At 38.2% G+C, this 25855-nt stretch overlaps 1 protein-coding gene and 1 long non-coding RNA gene across 2 annotated transcripts in view; one reads left to right on the top strand and one right to left on the bottom strand.

Moving 5' to 3' along the window:
• Positions 1–6589, bottom strand: part of LOC135186231 (uncharacterized) — a 240152-nt gene extending 233563 nt beyond the window's left edge. The window contains exon 1 of the long non-coding RNA XR_010306775.1: positions 6176–6589. This is a non-coding gene — a long non-coding RNA (uncharacterized LOC135186231). The remainder of the gene's footprint in view (positions 1–6175) is intronic.
• Positions 6590–22101: 15512 nt separating this feature from the next.
• Positions 22102–25855, top strand: part of PPFIBP2 (PPFIA binding protein 2) — a 74896-nt gene continuing 71142 nt past the window's right edge. The window contains exon 1 of the mRNA XM_064163795.1: positions 22102–22193. Coding sequence (XP_064019865.1) covers positions 22127–22193 — 67 coding nt within the window. The 5' untranslated portion in view covers positions 22102–22126. The remainder of the gene's footprint in view (positions 22194–25855) is intronic.

Below are 25855 nucleotides of genomic sequence, written 5' to 3'. Positions count from 1 at the left end.
ATTCCCCAATTTACTAATACTGTAACTTACAGGACATGTAATTTGAATAAATATTTTTCTTATCAAATGTGTACTGAGAACAATGTTTTGTTTTACAATATATATATAGTGAGTACCCTGTTTATATCTAAGCACATTGGCAATGGTCATATACTTGTATTTTTATGCTTCAAGTGCACATATATTGGGGGGGGGAGGGGGAGGGCAGGAAAGAGGACACAGCAGTGCAAATATAAAACAATTCATACATGCTATTGTAGCTTTCCAGGTGAAACCAAAACCATTAAGCCATGTATCTTAAACCCATTTCATAACCCGAACAAAATATCTTTTTTTGAAAAGCAGAAGAGATCCATTATTTTTAAATGAAAACATTTGAGTCCTGCCCACACATAACCATCCTGCAACACAAACCTCCACAGGTTTATCACGCACAGCACAGCACTGAAATCCAGGTGGTGCTAATTACACTGCAATTGATTTTTTTCTAGCTCTGACTTCAGCGACTCCCTGTAGCAGGGCTGTAAGGCACCTGCTGCTAATCAAATCCTTCCACCTAAAGCAAACTTTTTGGTGAAATATTTGTATTAACATTTACTGTCATATTTGTCTAATACTATTCACAATGTCAAATTAACTTCAATACTGTAAGTATTCTTTTTTTTTAAATCCTATTTAATTTCACTCTTGTTTTTGTCTATGTTAAAAGAATTTGTTTGTTTAGTTAGGAACTAGAACACCACATGACTGACCATCCAAGAGAAACAATGAGGAATGTTCATAAACAAGACATGAATTCTTTTAAAAAGGAATGCACTACATTCAGAGAAATAGGACTCTGACATCTGGCAAAGTAAAAGAAAGATAAAGAAGCTAAATTAATGTCCTTATTTATTTCATTACTTCAGAGAAACAAATATTTCTTCTATGCACAACTGTACTGGATAAAGTCAACACTTTAGGTTCTCTATGAATAGTGAACTGGGCTTTAAGCCCAATCACTACAGTTATGTTTTTTAAATGAGCCTAAAAGTAATAATCTTTTTTCTGAATATAGCAGTTTAAATGCACACAACATATCTTAAGAGCAGAAAAATAACATTTACAATAGAAAAAGTGAATCATCTCTCAGGCTGAATACGTGAGTCACAATTCAGGTCTGGATTCAGAGTGCCACTGTCTTTAGCTGAGATTATGACAGGAATACAGTTGTTATCATACCAGCAAGTCTTTGATACTCAAGTACTACTTTTGGTTTGACATAAATTCCCATTTGGGAAAAACCTAAGGATCATAACGATTACAAATACACAAAGAAATTTAGTTACACAAAAGCAGAACTTCTGCTAAAACAAGTATCAGAGTCACAACTGTAAAGTGGCTGTCACCATTTACTATCACTCAGTAATAATTTAAAATTGACATAAAACCTTCCATGAGTGCAAGTATTCATCATCTTAGGTTGACTTTCTTTTTTGGCAATTAGCTTTAAATCTATGGGCAATACAGTGGAAAACTAATCAACATGGCTATAGGCAAGTTTTATGCCATGAGACTTTAGATCTATAAGCTGGTTAACTTAATCAGAATATATCTGAAGACATTTTAGTGGTTATTTCTAAAATCTAACGAAAGTACAGTGACCAGGACATGGGCAGTCATCTACAATTAGGCTTAGCTCACAAACAAGGCAAAGAGATGAGGCACGTTAGCCTTAAAACAAAACAGCCACTATGAGTGAAGAATTGCTGCAAGCCTGTAGTCCGGAGGTTAAACAAAGTAAGTCTTAGGTGCTAAGACGAAGTTTCAGCAAACCACAGAGTTTACCTCTGAAGGCTGAAAGAGGAACAAAAGGAACGGGCAACAGGGAAATAGCCAAAAGCCAGACTGCAGAAGGAGCTCTTTAGCAGAAAACTTGTATTTTGCAGAAACAGAGTACATGCCCCTAGGGAACATGTCTATCTATGAGTGGCTGTTGCCTTTGTCAATCATGATCAATTAGTCCTAATTTGCAAGCTGTGCATGCTATGGCACACAGATAGATGTTATCATCAGCTGGATCTAAAACAATAATTAGAGATAGAGACTTGTTTTTTTCTACTGCTGGCTTGGGGGTTGGGTTACTGGGTGCATTTTTGCAACAGATCTTAGTGGATGCTTGCAGACTGACCCTGAGGATAATTTCAGGTTGTTTATCAGCAAAGACTGTGTTATACTTGATTTACATATTGCCCACTCTTCTTTAATCTCCACAGAAGGTACCATTCATATTCTTGAGTCACATTTTAGCTAAGGTCAGAAACAGCAAAAGAAAGCTGATCAGCAAATAAATCAAGAACTCGGGCATGTGACTGAGTTCCCGTGTATCAGCTGAGTCACAATAACTGACCTTGCCTGTTAGGTTAGGTGCAAGTGGCTTAAACTAATCTTCGCTGCCTGAGAGTTACAGCAAGTCACACACCACAGCTCATTTCTGCAGCTAAGCAAAGATGAAGTATTTTGTTATATCAGAATAACTGAACAATAATACCAAACTGCACTAGCTGCAGCTGCTGGCAGTCTGCCTCTAAAACAAGGGTGAAGTCATGACTTATTGCATCTGTAAGTATGACTATGAAAAGAAAGAACTGTGTGATAAAAACCATAACAATTGATGACTGAAGCAATCAAGAGCATTATTAGGGAAAAAGAGAGCAGACAGACACCCTTGCCTCCCAGCTCAAAACTTGCAGGTAAGGTGGAGTTCTCTATTATAATATCTCACCTGTGCTTGAAGGTGCAGGATTTTGTGGTGGGTGTTCCTGATTGTGTGCTTGGTTTTGTTGTGTTTTTTTTTAAATAAAAATACCAAAAAAATACAGCTTTCTTGAATCAAACCGAAATGCTGGCTAGAAGCGTTCATGAATATATAATATCCATAATAATGTATATCTTTTGAATCAAGGAACAGTCTAACAATGCATTATTGAATTCATTATACTTTCTAGTATGTTCTTATTGCAGCTAATTTAGACAAATGCCAAAACTCCCAATGTTACAAGTTCAGTCTGACTGAAAAGAAGTCCCACAATTCAAAGTGTGCTCAGTAAAAAGATGGAATAACAGCTTACATGATAATGTATTCTCAATACATAAGCATGCAGAAACTTACAGCAGAAGTTCATTTCCCAGGCTGCAATAAAGCCTTTGCCTGGTGGTTAGAGCAAATACAGATGCTTTAAAAAGCTGCATCTATATAAAAGGACTATAGCTGTCCCCTATTAGCTTTTCACTTACTATTATAAGCTTGCCAACAGCCCAAAATTATGAAATACCTCAATATATGAAGCTAGTATTTACCTGTGAGCAAACCTCTCCACAAATCAGCTCGACTCAGGCACCAGGGAACACTAGATGGCGCTACAGCCTTGAAACACTACTGGAGAAACACTGCTACAGCTGCCCGAGGTACGCTTCCAATTAGCTACAAGCAGTGAGATCAATGCCTTGTTTAAAAGGCTTTCAAAGCCCTGAGCAGAAGTAACGGTACGCTCCTGAAAACTTTTTGTAAGAATTGCATGTGCCCATTACAACTTCTGGAACATAAATAGAAAAGTGGGAAAAAAAATCCCATCTCAACAAGTATGATACTCTCAGAGAAAATGAAGGTTTTTCAAAGTTCATTTCATCTTAGCAAGAGATATCTGAAAAGAAGACTTTTATATTGTGTGTACTGCTATAGAACAGTTCATGCTCTGAACTGGCAGAGAGAAAACAAAACAAAATCTGGTTTAGTATTGAGTAGCAACAGTTGTCCTGCAAGATTCCAGGAAACTGTCAGGTGTAATTTTATGCACAGACAAAATGTCTTTAATGAAACTCTCATCTTGAGTATTTCACATAAAGTTGAAGTAACGACAGGGAAAAAAAAAAACACAACTATATCTTACAAATTAAAAAAAGAACATGCCACATATGTTTAAAAAAAGTGTCTCAAAAGGTAAGAGAAGTTTGTGCACCTTACCAAAGGAAACTGGTAACACAACTGGACACAAATCTCAAAGATAAGGCAGGGAATACTTTCTAATGAGACAGAAGAGATCAGCTGCATGGAACTGATGGGGGAGGATTCTCCAGTATATTATTTCCTGGTTTCAGCAGATTCAACCAAATCTACATGAATGGCAATCTCTGAGAATTTAAACATTTATACACACACACCCCCCTTGTTTTTTTTCCTTCTGACAAAGAGTACTTGCAGCTTTCACAGACTTGCATCACAATGTTTAATCATTGTTTTAATGCTGGTGTTTCATAGCCTGCATAGCCTTTGAATAGGAGTACTGTGGTTTGAGGAAAACAGTGGAATCACACTCTGGCTAACCTTTGCTGTAGCTTTTTGATAAAGAAGAATGTGAGCTCTCAAGTATCTCTTGTGAGAATTCTTGAATAAATAAAAAATCAGAATGGTTAGGAGTGAGTTTAGACTACATTGGTCGCAATGAATTTACTGTCCTTTATAAACAGTAAAAAACAAGTTTTGTAAAACCTTTTCAGCAAATGTAACAAGAGTTTGGAATATGCTGCAAATTGATGTGTCAAAACATGGATGTTTCTCCTGCCTTATAGCTATCAGCGTCTACCTAGGGAGCATAACATCAAGGTGTCTGTCTTGGCCCTTACTTTTCAGTGACTGTGAACCCTTTTGCTGCTTTTCTGTACAGTCCGGTAACACTAAGCAGTTCATTGTGACAGAATAACCAACATGCACAAGCCTAAGCACCATCCAGGCATGGCTGCAGGATCAGGAAGATGACCTTAACTCTGATATAGGGCCTCTTAGCATTGTCAGCATGACCCATAATGTGACTGTGACATGAGGAAGAGAAAGTCAAGTCAGCTAGGCTCCCTAATTTTTAACAAGACAAAAACAGGTCCTGGTTGTTATATCTAATTGAGATAAACAGTTTTATCTAGTTGAGATAAACAGTCATAGAGGAACAGCTGAGATTTCGCAGGTAACTCTCCACCAGTTTTCAAGATGGAATAAATTAAGATGGTCGATGGTGTACAGCAGTGTTCTCTTTTGGGGTCCCTAACTTGTTTTTTTTCAGAAGTCTTTTCTTAGAAGGATGGTTCTGCTCTCCCTGAATAAGCTTCATTGTTATATGAGAAGCAAAGACTTAACACAATGCCAGCTTTGTGACAGTAATGTGTCTGCACTACTGCAGACCAGAAATAAACCACTCTAACTGAAGGAGAGATTTCTGGAATGGTAATTAACCATGAGGCCAGAACAGCTGAGAGAGTGCCTCTGAAACCCACTATGCTGAGAAAGAGAAATGCAAAATGAATCCACTTCAGTCAAAATTATATTAAACAGGACAGACAGGATCAAATAGGTAAAGGTAACCCAAAACCAGGATTCATACTGCATTGAAGTGGTCCAATAACACTGCAGTAGTATCAGGACCCCATACATCAAACAACGGAGAAACAGAACAGTAAAACACATGAATACCACAGCAGCAGCAGGACAGTGGTTTATATTCCATGCTTAGCCTGTGCTGCTCCATCTCCCTCTGGTTCTGCCCGTGCTTCCCAAGGGAGTGGCAGCAATTGCGCAGCCTCTCCGTTCCAGGTCCTCTCCCTTCACAGCAATAGGGCAAGGCCATGCTTGCCTTCCCATGCACTGGCTGACACAGCTTTTCCCAGCAGAACACTCAAATACAGCATGTACTGTCTAGGGCTTCACTATTAGGGGGCAGGAATAACCAAGAAAGGAGGTAAGAACCCTTCCCGACCATAAAGGAGTAAACTAGATCCCAGCAGCTGCTTTCCATCATGTGGCGAATCACCAGACACCTGTGCCAGACCACCAGGGAGGCTAGCCCAGGAAAAGAAGAAACCAAGCAGGCACTGAAAAAAGGCTTCTAACTTTGATCAGAATGGTCTAAATTCCACCGAGCTTTTCCCAAAGGACTGAACAACAGTGCAGTAAATAAGCAGTGCTATAGTAATTACTTGTGGCATCACAAAAGACGAAAATGCTATCACCCATTATAATCTTGACCACTCCTCTCTGTGACCTATTTAAGATGATTACCTGAAAGCGGAGAGGAGAGGAAAGGCAAGAAAAATTCAGAAGTAAGCCAAATTAACACACACCATGTGGATTTTTGCCAGCTTGAATTACCTTCAACATGTTCAGAGGTGTTTCAAAGGCGTTCTGCTTCTCACTTTCTCCCTCTCCCACCTTGAGAATGTTTGCTCTGTAAGTGAGGTCCACTTCTTTATCCGGAATACCTTGCATGCGATTTGTAGTCCTGGTCTCGAACAAGTTGTCTAAATCGTTCCCTTCACGCTAAACTCACAAACGGGCTGGGAATTCCCAGCTTTCATCTCAGCCGTGAGGTACTTGGAAAGGTCTGTGGAGCTACGGTCTAGAAAGCTGTAGCCAGGAGCGATCTAGACCTCACCAGCTCCTCGGGGCACGCTGTAGCTGCTGCTGCTGAGCATGAGGCGCAGTAAAGTGCCAGAGGGGAACCTTCCAGAACCCCTGAAACAGGTTTTGCCTCCGTCCGGCCGCGCTCCGCACCCCGCCTGAGGCTGCCGCGCGGCCGCTTCGCACCTGCCCGCGCCAGGCGGTGCAGCGCCGCCGCGCGCCCGCGCGCCCGCGCCCCCCCCGCCGTCACGTGCCGGCGGGCGCCGCCAGCGCCGTCCCCTCGAGCGGCGGCGCGTGAGGGAGGCGGGGGCGCGTGAGGGAGGCGGGGGCGCGCGGCACACCTGGCGGCCGCGGCGCAGGTGGCGGGAGCGGGCGCGCGGCGGACGGGCCCGGCCTTATGGGCGGGGGGGGAGGGCACTTGGCGGGCAAGAGGCAGTTCGGAGGCGCTCCGGCCGCTGGCGGCTTCGGAGGAGCTTCGCCCGTTTTTCAGCGGGGAAGCCTTCACCAACCGCGCCGCAGCCCGGGCTGCGAAGCCTGTTGCTTCACCTTTCTCAATGTCGAGTTCTTGCTGCGGGAGTTGCGGGCTCCGTGCTGCTGAGAGGACCGGATTTCAAATAGACGCGGCTCCTGTAAGTTAAATATTTGTTCTCACAGAGAGCAAAGCTTGGAAACTTGAGTTCAACTAGCAGTTCAGTAAATAAACCCATCTATTGACACAGAAACTGCTCTCAGGATGACATCCAGTCACAGACCAGCTCTCTGAGGGGGCAGAAAAGGACGGTGAGGGGAACAGGATAGTTACACAGATACTCAGAAGGGGAGAGCTGGGAGATGAAACTGACTGTTATGGGCTCTTTTACCAGTGCTGAGATAAAGGAAGTAAGAGAATGAGAAGATGCCAAGTTTCATCGTTCAGCGCTCCTGTTATCATGCTATTATGATAAAGATACCTCCCCCTTAAGGTTGACAGGGAGGCTAAGGAATCGCAGCTCCTGGTACGTGATCGTTTGTTCGTTTTGTATGGGACAGAGTAAGATGTGCAGTATTAATTTGGTAGTTCAGTAACTGCAGCTCTGTGTCATAGTATGTGGTTGTGGAGATGTACAGCACGGCGTGTTTCCCTGGGCATAAAGGTCATGTGCAATTGCAGGGTTTTAATTGCAGGGTTTTGGTAGGAGAGCAAACAGTGGGGGGCACTTCTCTATGGGTTTTTGAGTTTGGGGGTTTGGTTTAGAGAGGAATATGTGAACATCTGTGTGATGGGCTCCGATCTGCAAGGAAACGTGGAAAGAGGAGATGGGAGAGCAAAGAAGGCTGAATTTCAGCTTTATATGCTTATTGGTTTACTTTGCTTGTGTGTCTGAATTTTACCTGGATCTGCTGCAAATAAATTTACGTACTATGTGTATTTCTAATGGAGAAATTCGTGAAGTAGACCTTGGCAGAGCAAGAGAATGGAAGGACAAATTGGAACAAACCTAAGTAAATACAAGGGTTTTTTTAAAGTGATGTTGACTTATCCTCCATTTGCTGGTAGGTCCAGGTGGAAGCACTTGTAAGGACTTCTTGAACCTAAAGGAAACTCAGTGTAAGTTAGAGCAGAGGGACAACTTAAAAGACCCTTAGATTTGTCTTCAGAACAAGTATAGCTTGATACCAGAGTGAGGAAAAAAATTTTTTTTAAATGTTAATATTATTTGTGATACATAAAATAATTTTAAGTCACCAGTAGCAACATTTAAATTGAGAAACAGCTCTAGACAGATCTTGTCGCTGACTCTTGATGTTGAAATCTGTTGTAGATACACATAAGAAGTGTGTAACTTTTTCCAAATAATATTAGTGTCAGTTTTGGAAATCTAAATGTCTTATTTACCTAAGCCAGGTAATAATCAAGTGTCCTGGCAAAACATATTGCAGTTTATCTATAGTACATCTGGGGTTCTGCCCTATGGAAAGTGCCAAATTAAAGGGAGAGGGCAGGAACTGATTAATCTGTATGGCTTAAGCATGGTGGAAATTAGGTTGGGAGCATTGCTGCCTGATTCCATGTTCCCTTGTTGCTTTCATGTCTTATTACAGGAAGGTGAGGAATGGTGGCAGAGGGCACTGTTGCTACCATCTTGGTGTTGCTCTGGCAACTACATCCACATGAGGACTATGCTAGAAGCAGGGAGGGCAAGAAGGGAGCAAGCAGAGATGGGATAAGCACTATCCTCCAAGCACTCATACTGCATCTAATCTCACTTCATCTTTGTTAACATGTACTAGCAATGAGGAAAAGTGGAAAATAAAGTGTGTATCAATGCAGGCATAGGCTAGAAAAGTGCATTCTGGGATCCGTTTTTCCTGTTCTGTCTGTCATGTTTCTGTTACATCAAGTCTTTCTCTTACTCTAGACTGACTATGCAGGCTGTAAGGCAGCATAACATGACAATGTGGTAGAGTGTGCTTGAATGTAGAATGAAGAGAGACTAGGTGGAAAAATGTGAAGGAAGATGTAAGGAATCACCTGAATGCTTTGATGGGGCCATCAAACACAGGTAAAAGCAGAGGGAAATATGCTGTGAGTGCACAAGGTGTGAAAAGGTAAAGAGACTGGCCCACATTTTTATTTCCTTAGGTGCAGCTCTGCTTCTAGCTTTTATTTACCTAACTTGTTTCCTGTTTACTCCTCTGCAGTCTCTCTCTCTCTCTCTTCAAAACAAACTTCCACAGAAACCTATGATGCACTTAATCCTACATGCTACTTTCACTCTTACTAGACTATTCAGATACAGACCAGAAAGTTTGTTCACTTTCCCCACAGCTAGGGATTTGTTTGAGCCTCTCAGCTCAAACAAATCAGTGCCTTGACCTGGTAAGATTAGCAAAGGATTCTGCTCATATATGTAATGCAGAGCCCCAGTGGGCCCTTGCTAGTTAGCAAAAAATCCACCTCCCCCTCTCTCCCCAGAAGAAAGAGATTTACAGGAATAGGATGAAAACATCTTCTGTTAGGGGTCTGCAGTATGATTCAGAGGATTTGGGGTTTATCCAAGCAGAGAAATGATGTGCTTTGTGCTAATGATCGCTCCTTGTAGATGCAAACATGTTATCATTCAAGTACTCTACCAAACGAGGCTCTTCTGCATTTTTCAGACATAACTAATAATGTAGAAATAGTAATGCAACAGAAGATAACATTGTTTAGGGCAGTAGATAGCAACCTTCAGAAGTCACTTTTCTGCTTTTGAAGTTGAACCATTTAGAATCTCTGGATATATGCTTGTCACCTCATCCTCAGAGTGTGGTGAATTTGACTTTTTAAGGTATAATCTTGAATTTCTCATAAGCTACTGAATAAAGTTTAACCATCAGTGGCTAAATGCTCTTGAAGGCATGCTTGATTACCTGAGTTCAGTACATATATCTGAGTACTTTTTTTTTTTAATATATATAATGATCACTTGAAATCTGGAAGCTGTGGATTGTTTTAAGTTCTTTTTCTTCCATTTGCTCTTCTCTTCTCTGTGCTATGAACTCACCTCTTACTTTGAAGAGCTGCAGAAACATACACTCTCATCTTTGAGCAATCTATTCTTTAACTTTGTCTAAGCACCAGCTCTGAGTTGATAACATCTTAATTTCATAAACTCTGACAGCTTGAATTTCACCTGCCACCCTCTTACAGTACTTTATAGCTCTTTTAAATACATGCACATGATGGAACAAAATAAAGGTCCAATTTTTGTAGCTAGCTATATGCATCTGCCTGTAAGTTTCAGTACAAGGTTTTCCTTTCAGGTCTCTTTTGTACTTCATAACATTACAGTTACATCTTTTGTTTACCTGTGTCTTCATGTGTGTTTTGCTATAAAACCATTTCCCAGTAGCACTTTCCACTTACTTGGCTGTTCATTGATGCAGAGAATAAAGAAGTTAAATTGCAAAGATACTTTCTATGTTTCTTTCAGAAATTAATTAAATCCTTTTGACCCTCTAAGTCAGTTTGTGGACTTTGTTTGTGCTGTGAATATGCCAAGTTATGATTTAGTAAAGGACTATAAATGTGACCTGGATTTTAAACCTCTAATTTGATAACCTGAAGAGCAAGATAGTTATGGACATTACTAGATTTCTGAAAGACCTCTAACCCAAAGCTGGTGTGAGGAAAGAATTCTGTATTTTCATAGTGATCAAAGAGGAAATTTTGATATCTTCACATGCATAAGGCATGGGACATTATTTCTCTGCCAGATGCAATGGGAGGCCATTAGTATTTTTCTGAACTCTGTGTATGTGATATATATGAATATATATTCATATATTTTATATCCACATAAGAATGTGTGTTCATCTGTTTAGCTGTATTGTCCAGGTAAAACTTGAAGTAACTGAAGGTAAAAGTTGAGAAATAAATATAGGGGAAAATAGATCACTTAGTGGTCCAACAAAGGGAAAAGAAACCCAATGGTGACAAGACAGTATGTGGCACATAACGTGCCTGGAATGGTTAATGATGGGCCTGGCTTCCAGAACATTGCAATGACACAGCATGAACTGCTAATTGTATGAGAGGTCTTTTGCATATCATGATGGTTTCCTGAACCAGATGTGAATTTGGAGAAAACAGACCAGGAGGCCTGATTCTCCTTCCATATAATCTTTAACTGGGTTGGAGGGGTGAAATAAGACTGAGCGCTCAAAGACAAGCTGGATGGAAGAAAAAAGCAGACCCAAGGCCTGATTCTGTTTCAAGTGTTGCTTACCAAATGCTCTAATGCAAGTCTTGTTTTCATTAGAGCAATGATGTGACCTATATGAATATTCATAGAGAATGAGTCACTTCTGGGCTATGTCTTCATACTCTAAGATCAACAGATTGTACACCAGATAAAGTAATTACTGAAGATAAATGTAAACTGCTGAATTGTAATCTGGATTTCAAGCACTGACACTATGGGAACTGCTGTATGGTTTCTACTCACCTGAAAACAAGTCTAGTTGGTCTATACATTCAAAGGTAGAATGGGGATGCCTTCTTGTTTCTGTCTGTACTGCTCTTACAAAGAAGTAATTTTGTTTCCGCTTTGCACTATTTTAAGCTCAAATTTTGTTTCAGAAGTCTTAGTTTGACAAGGGAAAGTATTTGCCAAGTGCCTCTTTAATGTAGCGAGTCCTATTTTTATTCCACAATAATACAGTGCAGATGGCAGCATCTGCTTTAATAATGTGTAATCAGAACATCTTATTCTAATGACGTTGCAGTAAGATTTATGAATGTGTTTCTGTGATGATGAGAAATTAATGCATGTAATTCAATCATCTCCTAAACAGAAGTATTTTGATGTTTCACTCAAGACAAAAAAAAGTTCTCTAGCAAAGAGCTTGGGGAGTTAAATGCAATATTTAAAATGGATATGAAACCAGCACAAACTACCCTGGGAAACAAAGGTTGTTTTCCGTTTCACCTGGATGATGTTTGCTGTTGCAGTACCAGACAGGGGATGTACTAAGATCTTCTTACATGAAACTTCTCTATCTTTTACTTAAAACGTTCTGTCATTGTATAGTTCATGATTAAATTAAGTCATCATTGTCCTTTCAGTGCCTTGATGACATTATAGCCCATGTTAATGTATATACTAATAGAAACAAACTCTTAAAAATTGAAGTAGATGATTCAGAGGTACCTTTCAGCCTCAACTGTTCTGTGGCTAACTTTATTACAACATACTGCTTCAGGTACTGTTATACTTGAGCATTTTCAGCAACAACTGTAACTTTTCTATTTATTTCAGTCATGAAAAAGTTCTTATTTGGACTGGAAGTACCAATACAGTAGCACAAATTTTAGGCTGTAGTTTTCTTTTTTGGCAAACACTTCTGGATCATTGTTCATGCTCAAGTAGTTAAATAAAATACTTAACTAATTAATCTAGATAGACTATATATACATTCATTATTAAGTTTTAACTTCTGTTTTTTTCCATGCTCAGAAAGTAATGGGCATTCTCTGTTAAAAGACATGAGAAGTGATCTTTTATGTGTAACTCATTGATGAACTACACTGAAGCATCCTGAGCTTCAGAAATGAATATGTATATAAAAGTGAATATGTATATGAAAAACTGAAGTTAGTTTCTGAATGGGTTTGTTACTAGTCCACTTCTTATGTTGAGAAATGCATTATTTCAACTTGCAAAGCTTCCTAAAACTTTGAGTTAAGTGCCCTAGCAAACCTATAAGCCAAAATGACTAAACTGGAATACAGCAGCTTTTGTTGCTTATGCATTAGTCACCATTTTCCTGAGCAATTAGACTATACAACATGTCCAGAAAGAGACTTTAAGTCTTGCAAATTCAAACAGGCCTTGTAATGCATGGAACTGTGGTTGTGCACTTTCTTATCTTTCTCAGTGCTATATATCATGCATATTTTATAAGGAGACATTTCAATTGATTTGTCTTACATTCAATAATGTGATTTGACATGAAAACTTGTTTACTTTACATTTCTATAGAACTGGGAGTGAATAGCTTTAAATGGTTGGCAGACACAGCATGATGTGCTTTGTGGTTGATAGGAACTTGAGAATGTCTGTCATGGTTGGTAATAAAAGATGTTGTGTATAACAGTAGACTTACAGGATCTCTTTAGTGTGCTATGCCATGAAATGTATCTACTTTATGGAAGCAGCGTGCTAGGCACTTCAGAAGTCTTTAGTGAGCCTATAAAAAGTCTGCACCAAATATTCAAAACACAATATACAGTTTCTTGTTCTCATTGTGGCAATAGAGCAGAAACTGTAAGAGAGCACATAGATGAAGCTGAAAGAGAAGAGCTAAGCATTTGAATGGGTTTTCAGTGTGACAATTTGGATCCTTTGCTAGGTAAACATGTTATTCTGTGAGCAAATAGACTAGGTCATTGAAGAGACCTGTATACCAAGCCACACGTTCATTATGGGCTGCTTCATGTTCCCCTTAAAGTCAGTCTCTCTCTGGTCATCTTGGTATTCATTTTCCTTCTCGAATTCACTGGAAAAACAGCTATAAAGGATGTTGTCTTTTCCTTACCACCTTTAATAATATTTCTTCAGCTGACAGGTATTGTAAGTTTCTCTGCGTGAATCTTTTCCTTTCGGATCTCAAGTTACTGTTGTGTCTGTCATGCAGCATTGCCTCTCCATAGGATGCTTTTTCTCATAATTAGAAAATCGCATTAATCCATTAAGAGACATAAATATGATAGGAGAATATATTACTTTCTGATATAGGAAACAGCTGTGGCACAATGTTTTGATATATCCTCTTCCTTTTTTGTTCAGTTCTGTGAGGAGTACGATGTTGCATGTTCTGAATAATGGCAGCAAAATCAACAAAATGAGTCAGTTTAGGCCAGGATTTAACTTGCTGTGGAGAATTTTTACCTCTTGGTTATACTTTAGGCAGAATAGTAGAGAACTTTAGGACAACTTTTTCCAAATATATTTTCTTAATCACTTAGCATTGTAAGCAATTATTGTAAGAATGTTTTGTATATAAGTACAGACATGAGACTGACACAGCTGTTAAAATTCCTGTTTTCACTAATGTGATGAGTAGCGTGGGATATGATGCTTTTCACAGTGATCCAATTGTTTTTCCTAGTTTGAATCCAAGCAGGTTTGCTTTTGTTGAATTTGCTGTTTCTAACACAAATATTTTTTTATCTTCCTTTATTTCCCACAGACACTTCCCTCAAAATTGCTACTGAAGCTTAAATTTGTACGGAAGTACTCAATATTGTCAGTTCCTCTTACTGTGAATTCAGCATGTTGGTGTTCACAGATGCAGGGTGGGTCACATTAAACCAGCCCAGTGATGTTCCAGTTATTTATAAATTGCTGCACAAAATGTTTCAGAGGGGAAAATACTAATATGAAACTAAACTTTCTAAAGTCCAAAAAGCTGTCTTTTTAATATTAATTTTTAAACTTTATGTCTAAAACTGAGTTTAGCTGGGCAGAAGTCTTCATATCATGTCAATAAAGTTAGGGTAAATTCAGGATGCTTTATGACCTGAGTAACTCAAGAGTAGTTAATTCTGTAATATTGTGTCTGCATTAGGCCGTTTCTCTGTGTAGTCTAACCTAGACCTCAACTATATACAGAAGTAGCAAGTGTGCAGAAAAATACAGATTTGGTTTGCTCTGAGGAGAGATTTGCAGGATAGTGACTTTGGTTAAGCAGGAATGTTGTAGGGGAAAAAGGGGGAATAGGTCTCAAAAGAGACTGTATGATAGTGGCATAAAAAAGTGAGCAGTGATTGACCACTGTTGGAGTGTCCACTTGAGCATTATACAAAGTGGAATTGAAAAGAAATCAGATAAATGTGTGGAGGGTAGATCCTTCAACATCTGTGAAACACAATGGCTGCTATCCTGTCTGTTTCATAAAGTCTCATCCTTGCTGATTATTGGGGAAGATGAAGCTGGAGGGTGATCACTATGGACCTGTGCCACTCTGAACATTATTAGGGACAGAGCACTGGACCAGACAAAATTTTAGTTAGGATGAGCAGGACTGTTCTTAGGATGTTGTAAGCATTCCAGAAATACATAGCTGGTTTCTGCCTCTGAGTCACATAGATTTGATGGATGCTTGTTTTGATTGCACTACAGGCAGAAATAATAAATAGAAGATGAAGCATGAGGACCAAAGACTGTAAGAGTTCTGAAAACTAAGACAGTTACCTCAGGAGTATTTACTCTTTGTTGGCAAAGCATCTTATTTTTACAAGAGATGCCCTGTGAACATCAACTGAAGAAACTGGACAGATATGGAAGAAATTGAGCAGAGAGGGAAACTTCCTTATGTTTCTTTGAAATATCATCTCTTTTGACACTGTGTTAGCACTTGCCTACTTCAATGAAACATCTGTGTTTTCAGACTAATATTCCAAATGATACCTGCTTAAGTTAATGCAAAATCTCTATTTCCACAGTGCCCATGTACACATCTGTAGCCTTCATGGGATTTACACGCATGTACCAAACAAAGGAAATTATTAGTAGTGCTTCCTCTGATGAGTGGATACTCTAACAGCTTACTTGGCAAGAAGAATCATTTCCAACTACCTAACACTGAAATGCAGAAAGGCAAACAAAAATTTAACACTAGGATTTTCTTTAAGTGGCCAGATGAAGTAGGTTGTCATGGTCAGGGTAAGAAGCCTTGGTTTCAGAGATTTCAAATAGCCTGAAAACTATGACCCATACGAAATATTAATTCTTACTCTCCAGGTTCTAAAGAATGTAGGTTTGTTTGGGGTTTTTTCAGCAGTATAGCTTGCCTAATTTTTCAGGATTTTTATAGAAGATAGCTGTGAATACTCATGTTAAATATGTATTCCTTATATTCAGTTTCTGTTAAGGTTTTGCCCTCTGTTTTATTCTAGCACAAAGAGCCCGTTCATGCGTGACTTAAGTGTTTATTTTTGTGTCCATTTCTCACCTTTTACTAGAGCATGAATCCTACTTTCATAGGATCATTCATTATATTATTTCTTAAGTTTTTCATCTCTCGTCTGGTTTTGTTGTTTGATCTGGTTTTCTTAAGAGGGGGAGAATGTGTTTTGTCTCCCTTCCCCTTAATTTTAACTAAATAAAAATTCGAACTATTTAGATGACAAAGGAACTAAAGTAATTTGTGGGTTTTTTTGGTTTTTTTTCACTTATACATTCATTATGTATTGTGCTTTTTGATTTTGAGATTCATAAAGCTGGGATCCACATCTCTGTTTATACTGTGGTAACAGAACACAATGATAACAGTTTTGGTTTAAATTATTAAGTGCTTTTTAGAAGTTTTATGGACAATATTTAAAATAAACACTGAAGGAATGAAGGGATTTCTGCTGTTGATAGAACTGCTATGAGAGCAGCTAAAGAAACCTCACTGTGCACATGCCATTCTGCCAGCATCAGCCTTTACACGCGAGGATGAGACTTTGTACAAACATGAGTCAGGAAATTCAGTTATGGTACCAATAGCAACTGTAACCTAATGTTCATGGGTACTGTGGAGGAGTTACTCTGAGGTGATTTGTGTTCTCAAAGCATCATAAAGTATCAGATCATTTAGCATATTTTTGAGGGTGCTTTCTTTTTTTTCCTTCCCTCTCAGTTCCTCTGAAACTGAAATTCAGACTTGTGTTAGCAAACAATGATTTTTTTTTTTAAACAGATGTTTTACTGCATTATGAAGTAGCAAAGTCAAATCTAACTACATTCTGTTCCTTTTAAATTGAATTATTTAGTATGATATGTTTAAAAGCAGCCTAGTTCTTGCTTCTTGTCACTCTTAACTTTTATCAGTGGTGTACAAACCCGGTGATTTATCACTGCCAGGGTGACAGCCCTCTGCTTGCTTAAGTTATTTTAGCTTGTTTAGTTAATGAGCTTAGTTAATTCACTTTCATCACGGACATAGTGTACTGCTACTGTGTTTCACTTAAGGTTGTCCCTTTGTATAAGGACTCTCCGCAATCTAGAAACTTGTCCTGTTCTTCTGCTATCTATCTGAAATAGTTCAGTGTCAGGTCTCATTTTACTTTGGCTATTCTATATTTTTCTCTAGAGCTATGTCCTCCCTTTACACTTTCTATCAAAAAATATTTTCTTTTTTTTTTTAATTCTCATTCTAGTTATTCTTGAAAAAAATGCTATAGTTTTGTCTTTTAGTATATAAGGGTTAATCAGTGAAGGAAAGGTTCTCTTTGCCCCTCTGCCTATTTTAATGAAGCATATGAAGGGGAAAATGGAGTAAGTAGTTAAAGTATTAACAAATACATTCAATTTAAGCTATAGTCAGATTAATAGGATTTCTGGCTGGGTAGTCCTGGAGGATGCTAAATGAGTGGTGTTCTTTACGTGGGCATTCTAGTAATCATCAGAAAGCCTTTTGTTCCCAGCAACTGTGGATGGTTATTTAGAACTAAGGATTAACTTAGAGAGGCATGTCAGGTTCCTAAAGGCCCAATCTGTTCTTGTAAGGTGGGAAATGACAGGTGGAAACTGTGCACATTATTTTGTTCTTGTTCAAGAGTCATCTTGCAACTGAAAAAAGTATGGAGGACTTCTGAAGCTTACCCAAGCCACTTGATAGTTCATTACACCATTAAGTATAAAGCAGCGTGATATCTGAATTTGAATCTTTTATCAGTTTACAAACATGTATTTATTCATCTCAGAAGAAATTATGACAGCAGTTGATTATTAGCTGTGTCTTCTAAATGTTTGTGTGTCCTACAAATTTCTTTTTACTATTTATATTAAGGCAAGATCTGGATTTCAAGAATTTTAGTAAAAAAAAATACACCTTTCTGCGTAACTGTTGGCAACCTCCTTCATAAAAGCAACCTTGGAAAAACATCTGACTTAGGAGTTGCCTAAATGTTCATGCTCTTATCTCTGGACAGCTGCTGCTTCAAGGCAGCCATGAAAGAGTTGAATTTAATTAAGGCTTTTCATAATTTTGAAGACCATCTTGCTCATGGTGAATGTGCCTGTTAAATGTTATGCTCTTCTTGGACACAGTCAGCTATACTTTTACATACAGAGAGTAGATTAAGAAATTTGCAAGGGATATTGATTCTAAGCACAATAATTCTACCAGAGATTTTTCATCTTATTTGAAATGCAAATCTTAGATGGGGTATCTTACAGGGTAAAGCTAGCTAAGCAAAATATATTTAGGGCATTCAGACCAGTTTGCTCTGTCTGCACTTCCTGGAAGATCTTGTTACTTAAGTAATTATAACAAACAGGATTGCAATATCTTTTTTTTTCTTCTGTGGGCTGGGCTCTAATTTAGTATGAGTGTATGCCTTAGAAGGGCTGATAATCATTTAGACTTGTATCTGCTTAACAGTAAAACTTTGGCTATTCTTAGTGAGGAATCAGGAAAGAATTCTTTCCTTCTTAAGGACCTGAAAAGGTGAGTGAAGCTGGGACTTGCATTTTGTTGGTATATAAATTAGTCTAACAAATCTGAAAGTTAGAATTTGCTAATATGAAAGATTGCAATGTCATATGATGGGGGTTTTGTTCTCTGAAAAAAAATGTGTTCTTCAAAATAATTGCATATTTTTATATAGTAGGTAAGTCAGGGTGTTCTGAATCTGTTGATGTTGATCAGGAATGAAAATGGCGAAAGGAATTACAATTTAAATACCAGCAAAGAGATGGATCCTGTTTGACAACGCCTTGGGATTGGTACAGCTGTCTTGTTGTTTTGTTTTTTTTTAAATTCCCAATTGCAGCTACTTCTGTAGAACTAGCCCAGAAATGCTAACTGAAAGCTTATGAGATCAAACAAGCTGTTTTTCATAGTATTGCTCAGAACAGTCAAATTGTAAGAAGGGAGTGTCTGGGAAAGTAAGACTTGCCTGGAGCACAAGCAACAGGTCTGTCTAGAAAAAGATGTCAAGCAAGTAATATCACATTATCACTCCAGAGCAAAGAACATTGCTTTTACAAAGAAACTGTTGTTTGATCAGCAGGTTTTACTCTAGCTTAATACAGCTAAAGTGCAAGTGCAATGTGGGTATAGTTGAGAAAACAGGCAGTGTGGTGATTGAGAGATAGAGTGCTTCGTTCTGGTGGTATATTCCAGTATATAATTTCTGGTTTGTGCCAAGGTCTTGACTAAATTTTTTTCTCTCATTAAAATTTCAAGTATGTGACATAATGTATCAGCATTTTCTGTACTTTTCTTTTTCACTACAGATGGTTGAATACTGATGGTAGTCTTGCATCTTGTTGATAACTGTATAGTTCCAGTATGTGAAGTGCTAACAGCACAAGTAAGAGCATACAGTGCAATCTAGCAATAGAAGGTCTGTGATATTTTAAGTATTAAGTAATTTTCACTTTTGTAATCCTTTCTTACTTTGAGCCAATTGCTGTCCTGATTCACCAATGCAGCTGGTGGCCACAGATTTCTGGAAAAGTGGCTGGTGGCCATAAGGGTAGTCTAGGTGTGTGCCTCTTTGGCAGCTGATTACTGTAGGTGGATTTCCTTTCACTAAGGTGACAGTGACCAATATTATGTTTACTTTGAGCTAGGGGAAATATTGTAAGGAAGGAAGCTCATTGCAGTTGAGAAGCAGGTAGCTCTATAGTATTCAGTGAATCTACTAAGATGATATTGACAGGAAAATGTGACAACAGAAAATGGAAATTGTTTAGCAAACAAATTAAGGTGACAGAATCAGAGGGAGTGCCTGTAAAGTTCACATGTGTAAGCATACTGAAATTTTAGATTTGTCAGCTAAGTCATTAGACATTCCAGATGATTCTGAGCATAATTTGTATTATTTCCAAGACTGTTAAATGAAATATTTAGGTCAGATACATTTTGTTGAAATTCAGTTACATTTTGCATTATTCATATTTAAATTTGGCCCAAATGGGGAAGCTAAAACCAACTATTCATACACATTAACTTTGCCTTGGTTGACACAAAAAAAAATTATTCTGTTTTCTGATAAGACATTCTCATCTTTCTCTTCAGGTCAGTTTGATCTGAAAGTTAAATAATGGCTTACCCATTACAACAAACTATAAATGGCATCTGTCCCTGTCATTAGCAGTTGTGTAACCATCAACTAGAATGGGTGTAGGGCACCCAGCTTACTGATAGCACAGAGGTTTTTACTAGATTAACTTTTCTTTGTGCATATTTCACCAGCACCACAGAGGGAAGCCTGCATCTTGGGTTTCCTAATTTGTAAGAGAAGCAAATAATGATGACTCATTAATAATAGATTTCCATCACGGTGGGCTTGTTACTGAGACTGAAGACTTCTTATGATGCATAAATTTGGGTTTACCTCTAAATGTACTGTTAGGGAATTTGTTTTTACCTATGGTCCCTCTAAAACAAAACTCAACCAACTAACCAACCAAACAAAAAATTGGTAGACTTGAATTTCAAAGCTGGCTATCTTCTAGCTCAGGGGTCCTCAAACTATGGCCTGCAGGCTGGATACGGTCTCTCTGGGTCTTCATTCCAGCCCATTTACAGAACCCCTCAGCCAGGGGTTGGGAGGGAAGCCAAGCAGCCACTTCCTGCCACTTAATCCACTCTCCGGCCTCGCCAGCCTCCGCAACCCCCAAGCCCCCGCTGGGACTGGGCTGGAACTAAGCTATAGTCTGGCCCCCGAGAGTACTGGGCTGGAACCAAGCTATAGTCTGGCCCCTGACAGTGTCTGAGGGACAGTGAACTGGCCCCCTGTGTAAAAAGTTTGAAAACCCCTGCAGAGTCTTGCTGCTGCTTCTACATTCTATGCTTAGGCGGTCCCCCAGTACACAAGTGGTTTAGCGACCAATCATGCAGTTGGCCATTGTGGCCAGTGTCTCAACTGTCCCAAAAAATATTTTCATCTGTGTGAATTGCCCTTAGAGATTAGTGTAATCTGTATTTAAATTAAAAATAATTGATTTTTTTTGCATTAGTACTTGCGTTGTAAATACAGATTAGTGACATTTCAGTGGCATTGGAATAATCAACAACACACAATAGCCAATACGCATACCTATGTCCTGCAGCATTTGACAGATATCTCCAGCCACTGACAGACCAATGTCTTTCCTGTTGCTTAGAGAGCTGGCAAAATTGAACAGTTTTGAAGCACAGATTTAAAAACTTGCTATATCAGAAGACTGGACTGCACCCATCCAGAAAAAAATCAAGATTCTGTGACCCTTTAAAGACTTTGTTAAGATTTTGAGTTAGAGCACTACAGTAATTATGCGTATGTATGATCCCTGTTTATTGCTGTGTGGGCACTGGTTTCATGCTTCAGTGATGAAGTGGTGTGCAAAAGGGTCTTATTTCAGAGAGAATTTTCCTGCAGGCAGTGAAATGGGCAACATGAATTCTTTTCCCCTTTGAAATGTCATCTGTTGACAGTAGTAACTGCTACTTGACTAAGAATCCGGCAACACCAACTCGCAAGCAGAGAATAATTTTGGAACATTTTGTTTGTAGTCCTTAATGTCAGAGGGTAACATGAGTGGCTTGAATCCTGTTTTAAAGAGCCAACAGTAGCTCCAGAGACTTGGAGCTTTTAGGACCTTAGAATATTTAGGTTATTAGAATGAAAGGAACTGTTTTTTTAATGTCATGAAATAATAGAAAGACCTCCATGAATGGAGGTATAGAAAGAGTAAAAATTATTTTAGCATTGTCATTACTCTTAAGGTGACAATCAAAAAAAACCCATCTCCTGCAGAGTTCTGCTTCTAGGTTAAGCATGATTTTAACCATGTGTTCATTCTTTCATTGAAGTCTATTCAAATGGTCTTTTCCCCTACCGTGCAAAAGTTTGAAATCCCCTGGCAAAACCATTGTGAAGGATGAGGGTTGGGGAATCTTGAGCTTCCAGTATTTGAGATAGTTTATTTTGTTTGCATCTGTATTTTCTTGTTTTGGAAACGAAGAATAATCAGTGATGAATGGAAACCTCAGAAATCCCAAGTCCTAGATCTAGAATAGGACCGATCTAGTTACTTTTTCCATTGTCAGGCTATATTTTTGCTAGTGTGGACTTGTGTTTGTGTGGCTTAAACTATGATGCAACATGTTTTTCTATCAGAGCTCATTTAGGGTAAAACTCATGGTTTCCTTTCTCGTTTCAGTAGAAAGAGTGAAGGTCTGAAGAAATCACAGATGATGGCTTCTGATGCTAGTCATATGCTGGAAGCAGCCTTGGAGCAGATGGATGACATCATTGCAGGTATAATAAGGCTTTATTTTACAGCAAAATAAGATATATTTTTCCCTCCTGCAATTTTGATGTTTCTTTGTTTGGGATTTTAGAAACTTTTTCACTACCATTCCCAGTTTGCCAAGATTTTTGCGATAGATTTCTATAGTTCAAGAGTTATGTCAAGAAAATATATAGTAAAGGAAGAAACCCCTCAATGTCATCTCAGGCATGTGAATATTGAAGTAAAAGGGCTTTACTTTGCTCTAATGCTGTGTGATGACTTCAATGCATCCTGCATTGTATGTGCTTGTTATTTCAGTGTGCCTTTGAAAAAGGTTTTCATCCAAAACTTCCAGTTTATTATACATCTGTAGTTTACATGCTCACATAGACATAAATATGCATGTGTGTATAAATTGTACATAATTTTCTTTCTTTGTGATGTCTATGTTTATAGTATCTTAGCTATTAATTACCTGCATGGCCTGATGGGTTAGAATGTATATCTTTTTGTTGACCTTTCTATCCAGGAGTGAAGATATGAATTTCTTTTTCTCACAGTTATCCACTAGAAAAGTATATGATACAAGGCAGAATTTGCTGTCTTTTGGTGTTCTCATGGTAAGGCAATTAAAAAGTCTTCTCTCAACATTACAACATCCATGAAGAGAAGTTGACTTCTGTGGTTAAGGCTCAGTAGCCTTGGGGTTTGTGCTCACACACTATTTGGTATGAACTTCTAAAAGAATTATTGGGGTAGGGCCATGATCTCACTAGGGCCATGATCTCACTTGTGCATGATGGGGAGATGTTTGCTGAAGCTTTCTACATTTCAATAGTGACACCCATGTTGGCTACATTTTTTTTTTTTATTTTTTTTTCTTCCCCTAATGATGATGATCTCAACCTCTTGTTGCAGTTCTGCTTCTTCCTTCTCTTGTAGTAAAGATCCTATCCAGAGACTAATACAGAGTGTCAATACATAGCTTCAAATACGATGATTAATTAGGAAGTCATTAACCAGGGTTTTTAGTTAAAATAATTTCTAGATTTATATTTTGTCATCCACATAGGAGCCTCCAGTTCATTCTAAGTGTGCAAGCTTTAACAGACTGCTAAGGTAGACAGAAGTGTAAATGTGAGTATTTGATAGACGTAACTCTACAAATACCTTGTCACACTAATGGAACGAGTTCCAGAAAAATAGGAAAATGTAGATAAGTGCTTCCTTCTCCCTTCCTTTTTGACTACTAAACTTTATTCAAACAAAATTTGAACCAATAGAAGTTAATTGGGTTTTTACTTTTTCACCTTTTGCAAAACACAAGGAAGCATTGGACTTCCCTCAGATATGTAAAGAGAGAACAAGTAAATCAAGTCTTAAATAATAATTTATAAATTAGGGAGCTAAAATAATTTCTTAGCCATTGCAAACCTTGGACTGTGATTCTGGCTAATGCTATAAAACTGAGGTGACATAGAAGCCCAATCCCTTTAATTATGCTGTGGAACCTATGCTCATAAATCACCTGCATACATCTGGAAATTGAACTCAACATCTCTCTTCTGTGATGATTTATACAGAGACCAGCACATGCTGGTTGTATTGTGGGTGCACTGATGATTCCAATCCTCAATAAAATCAAGAGAAAAAGAAAAGGGCATGTTCTCTATAAATTAATTTTCAGATTAGACATTTTCTTCCAGGATGTCAGAGCTTTGTGGTCTATCTTCATTTGAAGGAAAATTTATCGTGATCTTGAGGATTTTCATGTTCATCATTCTATAGAATTTAATCTTTTCTGTTAATAGGTCATGCTTCCAATGTACCTCAGATTGTCCACTATGTCCTCTTTTGAGCAATTAAATATCATATATTCCACAAGCAAGTTTAGCACCTTCTTAGCTAAGCAGTGCTATGGGGTTTTTTTAACATGAAGGCATGATTTCATATTCTCTTCAACATGTTTTACAGACACCATATGGTTTTTCACTGAGAGGAAAACAGTGCTACTCAGTAGTGTTTCCACTAATAGAAGCTCTGAAAGATGGTTGTTGTGAGGATAGTTTTGTGTAAGATGAGATCTTTAGTGTCAAATATTTTTTTTTCCATGGTATGGAAAGATAATTCAATGGCAATATACAGCTGCTTTAAAAAAACACTTATTTGTTCTATTTTCATGCCAGAAAAATAATTGAGATAAGAATCCAGGTTTGAATTTATTTATTTTTAATTTGTAATATTGTTTTAATTTTCCTCAACCCTTTCTTCAGATTGTTTGTGTCCATGACATTTTAGAGTTTAAGAAGTCATGCATGTCCCTTACTGCAAATGTTAACATAGCTCATACATGATTCCGATTAATCCACATTAAAAGGTCTCACTGTAGATGGTGCATCTCAGTGCAATACAAAATATATTAGTGTTTAGAGTGCATGAAAGTAGAATTGGGAAGCTAGATTAAGAAATTGAATTTCACTGGGCTTGATCAAATTTGACAGATAGTCAGTGTTCCCAAGTCTTTTATGCTTCAGTACATCTGTACTGATAACCCACCCTCATAGCTATATAAATTAGGCATGCTAAATGATTAGCCTTATTTGACTAAAATAGCAAAAAGGGCTAATTTGATTGTCAAGCAACATGACTTACCCATTAGCTTGGATGACTTGCAGTCCAAACAGAGGCTTTCTCTGAAGGAAGCACCCTTATGTCGAATCTGTCCGTGCATTCTTTATTAGAGGTGAATGACTTTGGCATTGCTTTCCTCTGAAGTTTGACCAAGTTATTACTTTCCCTTTTATTCAGCTTATGCCCATTTATTATAGAGTATAGATTGACTATTTTTTTATTTGCAATATACCCTAATGAATTATTTGTTTAAATTTGCTTTTATATCAAACTGCATCTATCAGTAATCTGTAAATCTATTTCACTTTATGAGTAGTGACCGTAATTGTAAGAGCAAAAAATCCTGTCACAATATTATAGTCTGCTGCAGCTCCAGGGTCTCATTAAATTCACCAAGTAATCAGTGTAATTAGTGAGCTCCCTTTTAATGAGAACTCCTTCACTTAGTGCTTGCTGACAAGTAATGAGAAAGTCAAATGTGTTATCATATGGGTGTGTCCTGATATTTCAGTACTAATGCTGAAAGATAATATAAGTAATTATAAAGTTTGGCCAAGAAGTATCCATGTTTAATTTCCCTTCTCTTGAGGTGGCAGAATGCTTGTGTTGTGTTCATTACTTAGGCTGTGTGCTACAAACACAACCACTACCCACACGCTTGCTGAAAAAAAGGCTCTTTATAGGAAATAAATATTCAGGTGAACAATAATTAATTTCTTTGTGAGATCTATGTGCCAGTATTTGAAGGAGGACCTGTTTGGGGCAGGGGGGGTTGCAGTTTTCTTCCTTTTTTTGTTCCGTTGTTCTGCTTCATCTTAATTTTATTATGAAAACAAAGTTCCAAGTTCCAGAGCGTGATGGTTTGGGTGTTACCTGCCCCCCCATACACACTTTGTCAAGTCACCCAGACTCTACTCAGCAGCTCTGGAAATTGAATGAAGCTTTATATTTACAGCTTATCACAACATACAAGCAGATATTTACAACATATACAGTTATATACAGAAATATACAAGTTAAAAGGTAATACAGAAACACAACACCCTTCCCAGAAATC

This window comes from Pogoniulus pusillus, chromosome 24 (assembly GCF_015220805.1).
Source record: "Pogoniulus pusillus isolate bPogPus1 chromosome 24, bPogPus1.pri, whole genome shotgun sequence".
Classification (NCBI taxonomy): domain Eukaryota; kingdom Metazoa; phylum Chordata; class Aves; order Piciformes; family Lybiidae; genus Pogoniulus; species Pogoniulus pusillus.
The sequence above is the reverse complement of the archived record's forward strand: the minus strand, read 5'-3'. Positions and strand labels throughout refer to the sequence as shown.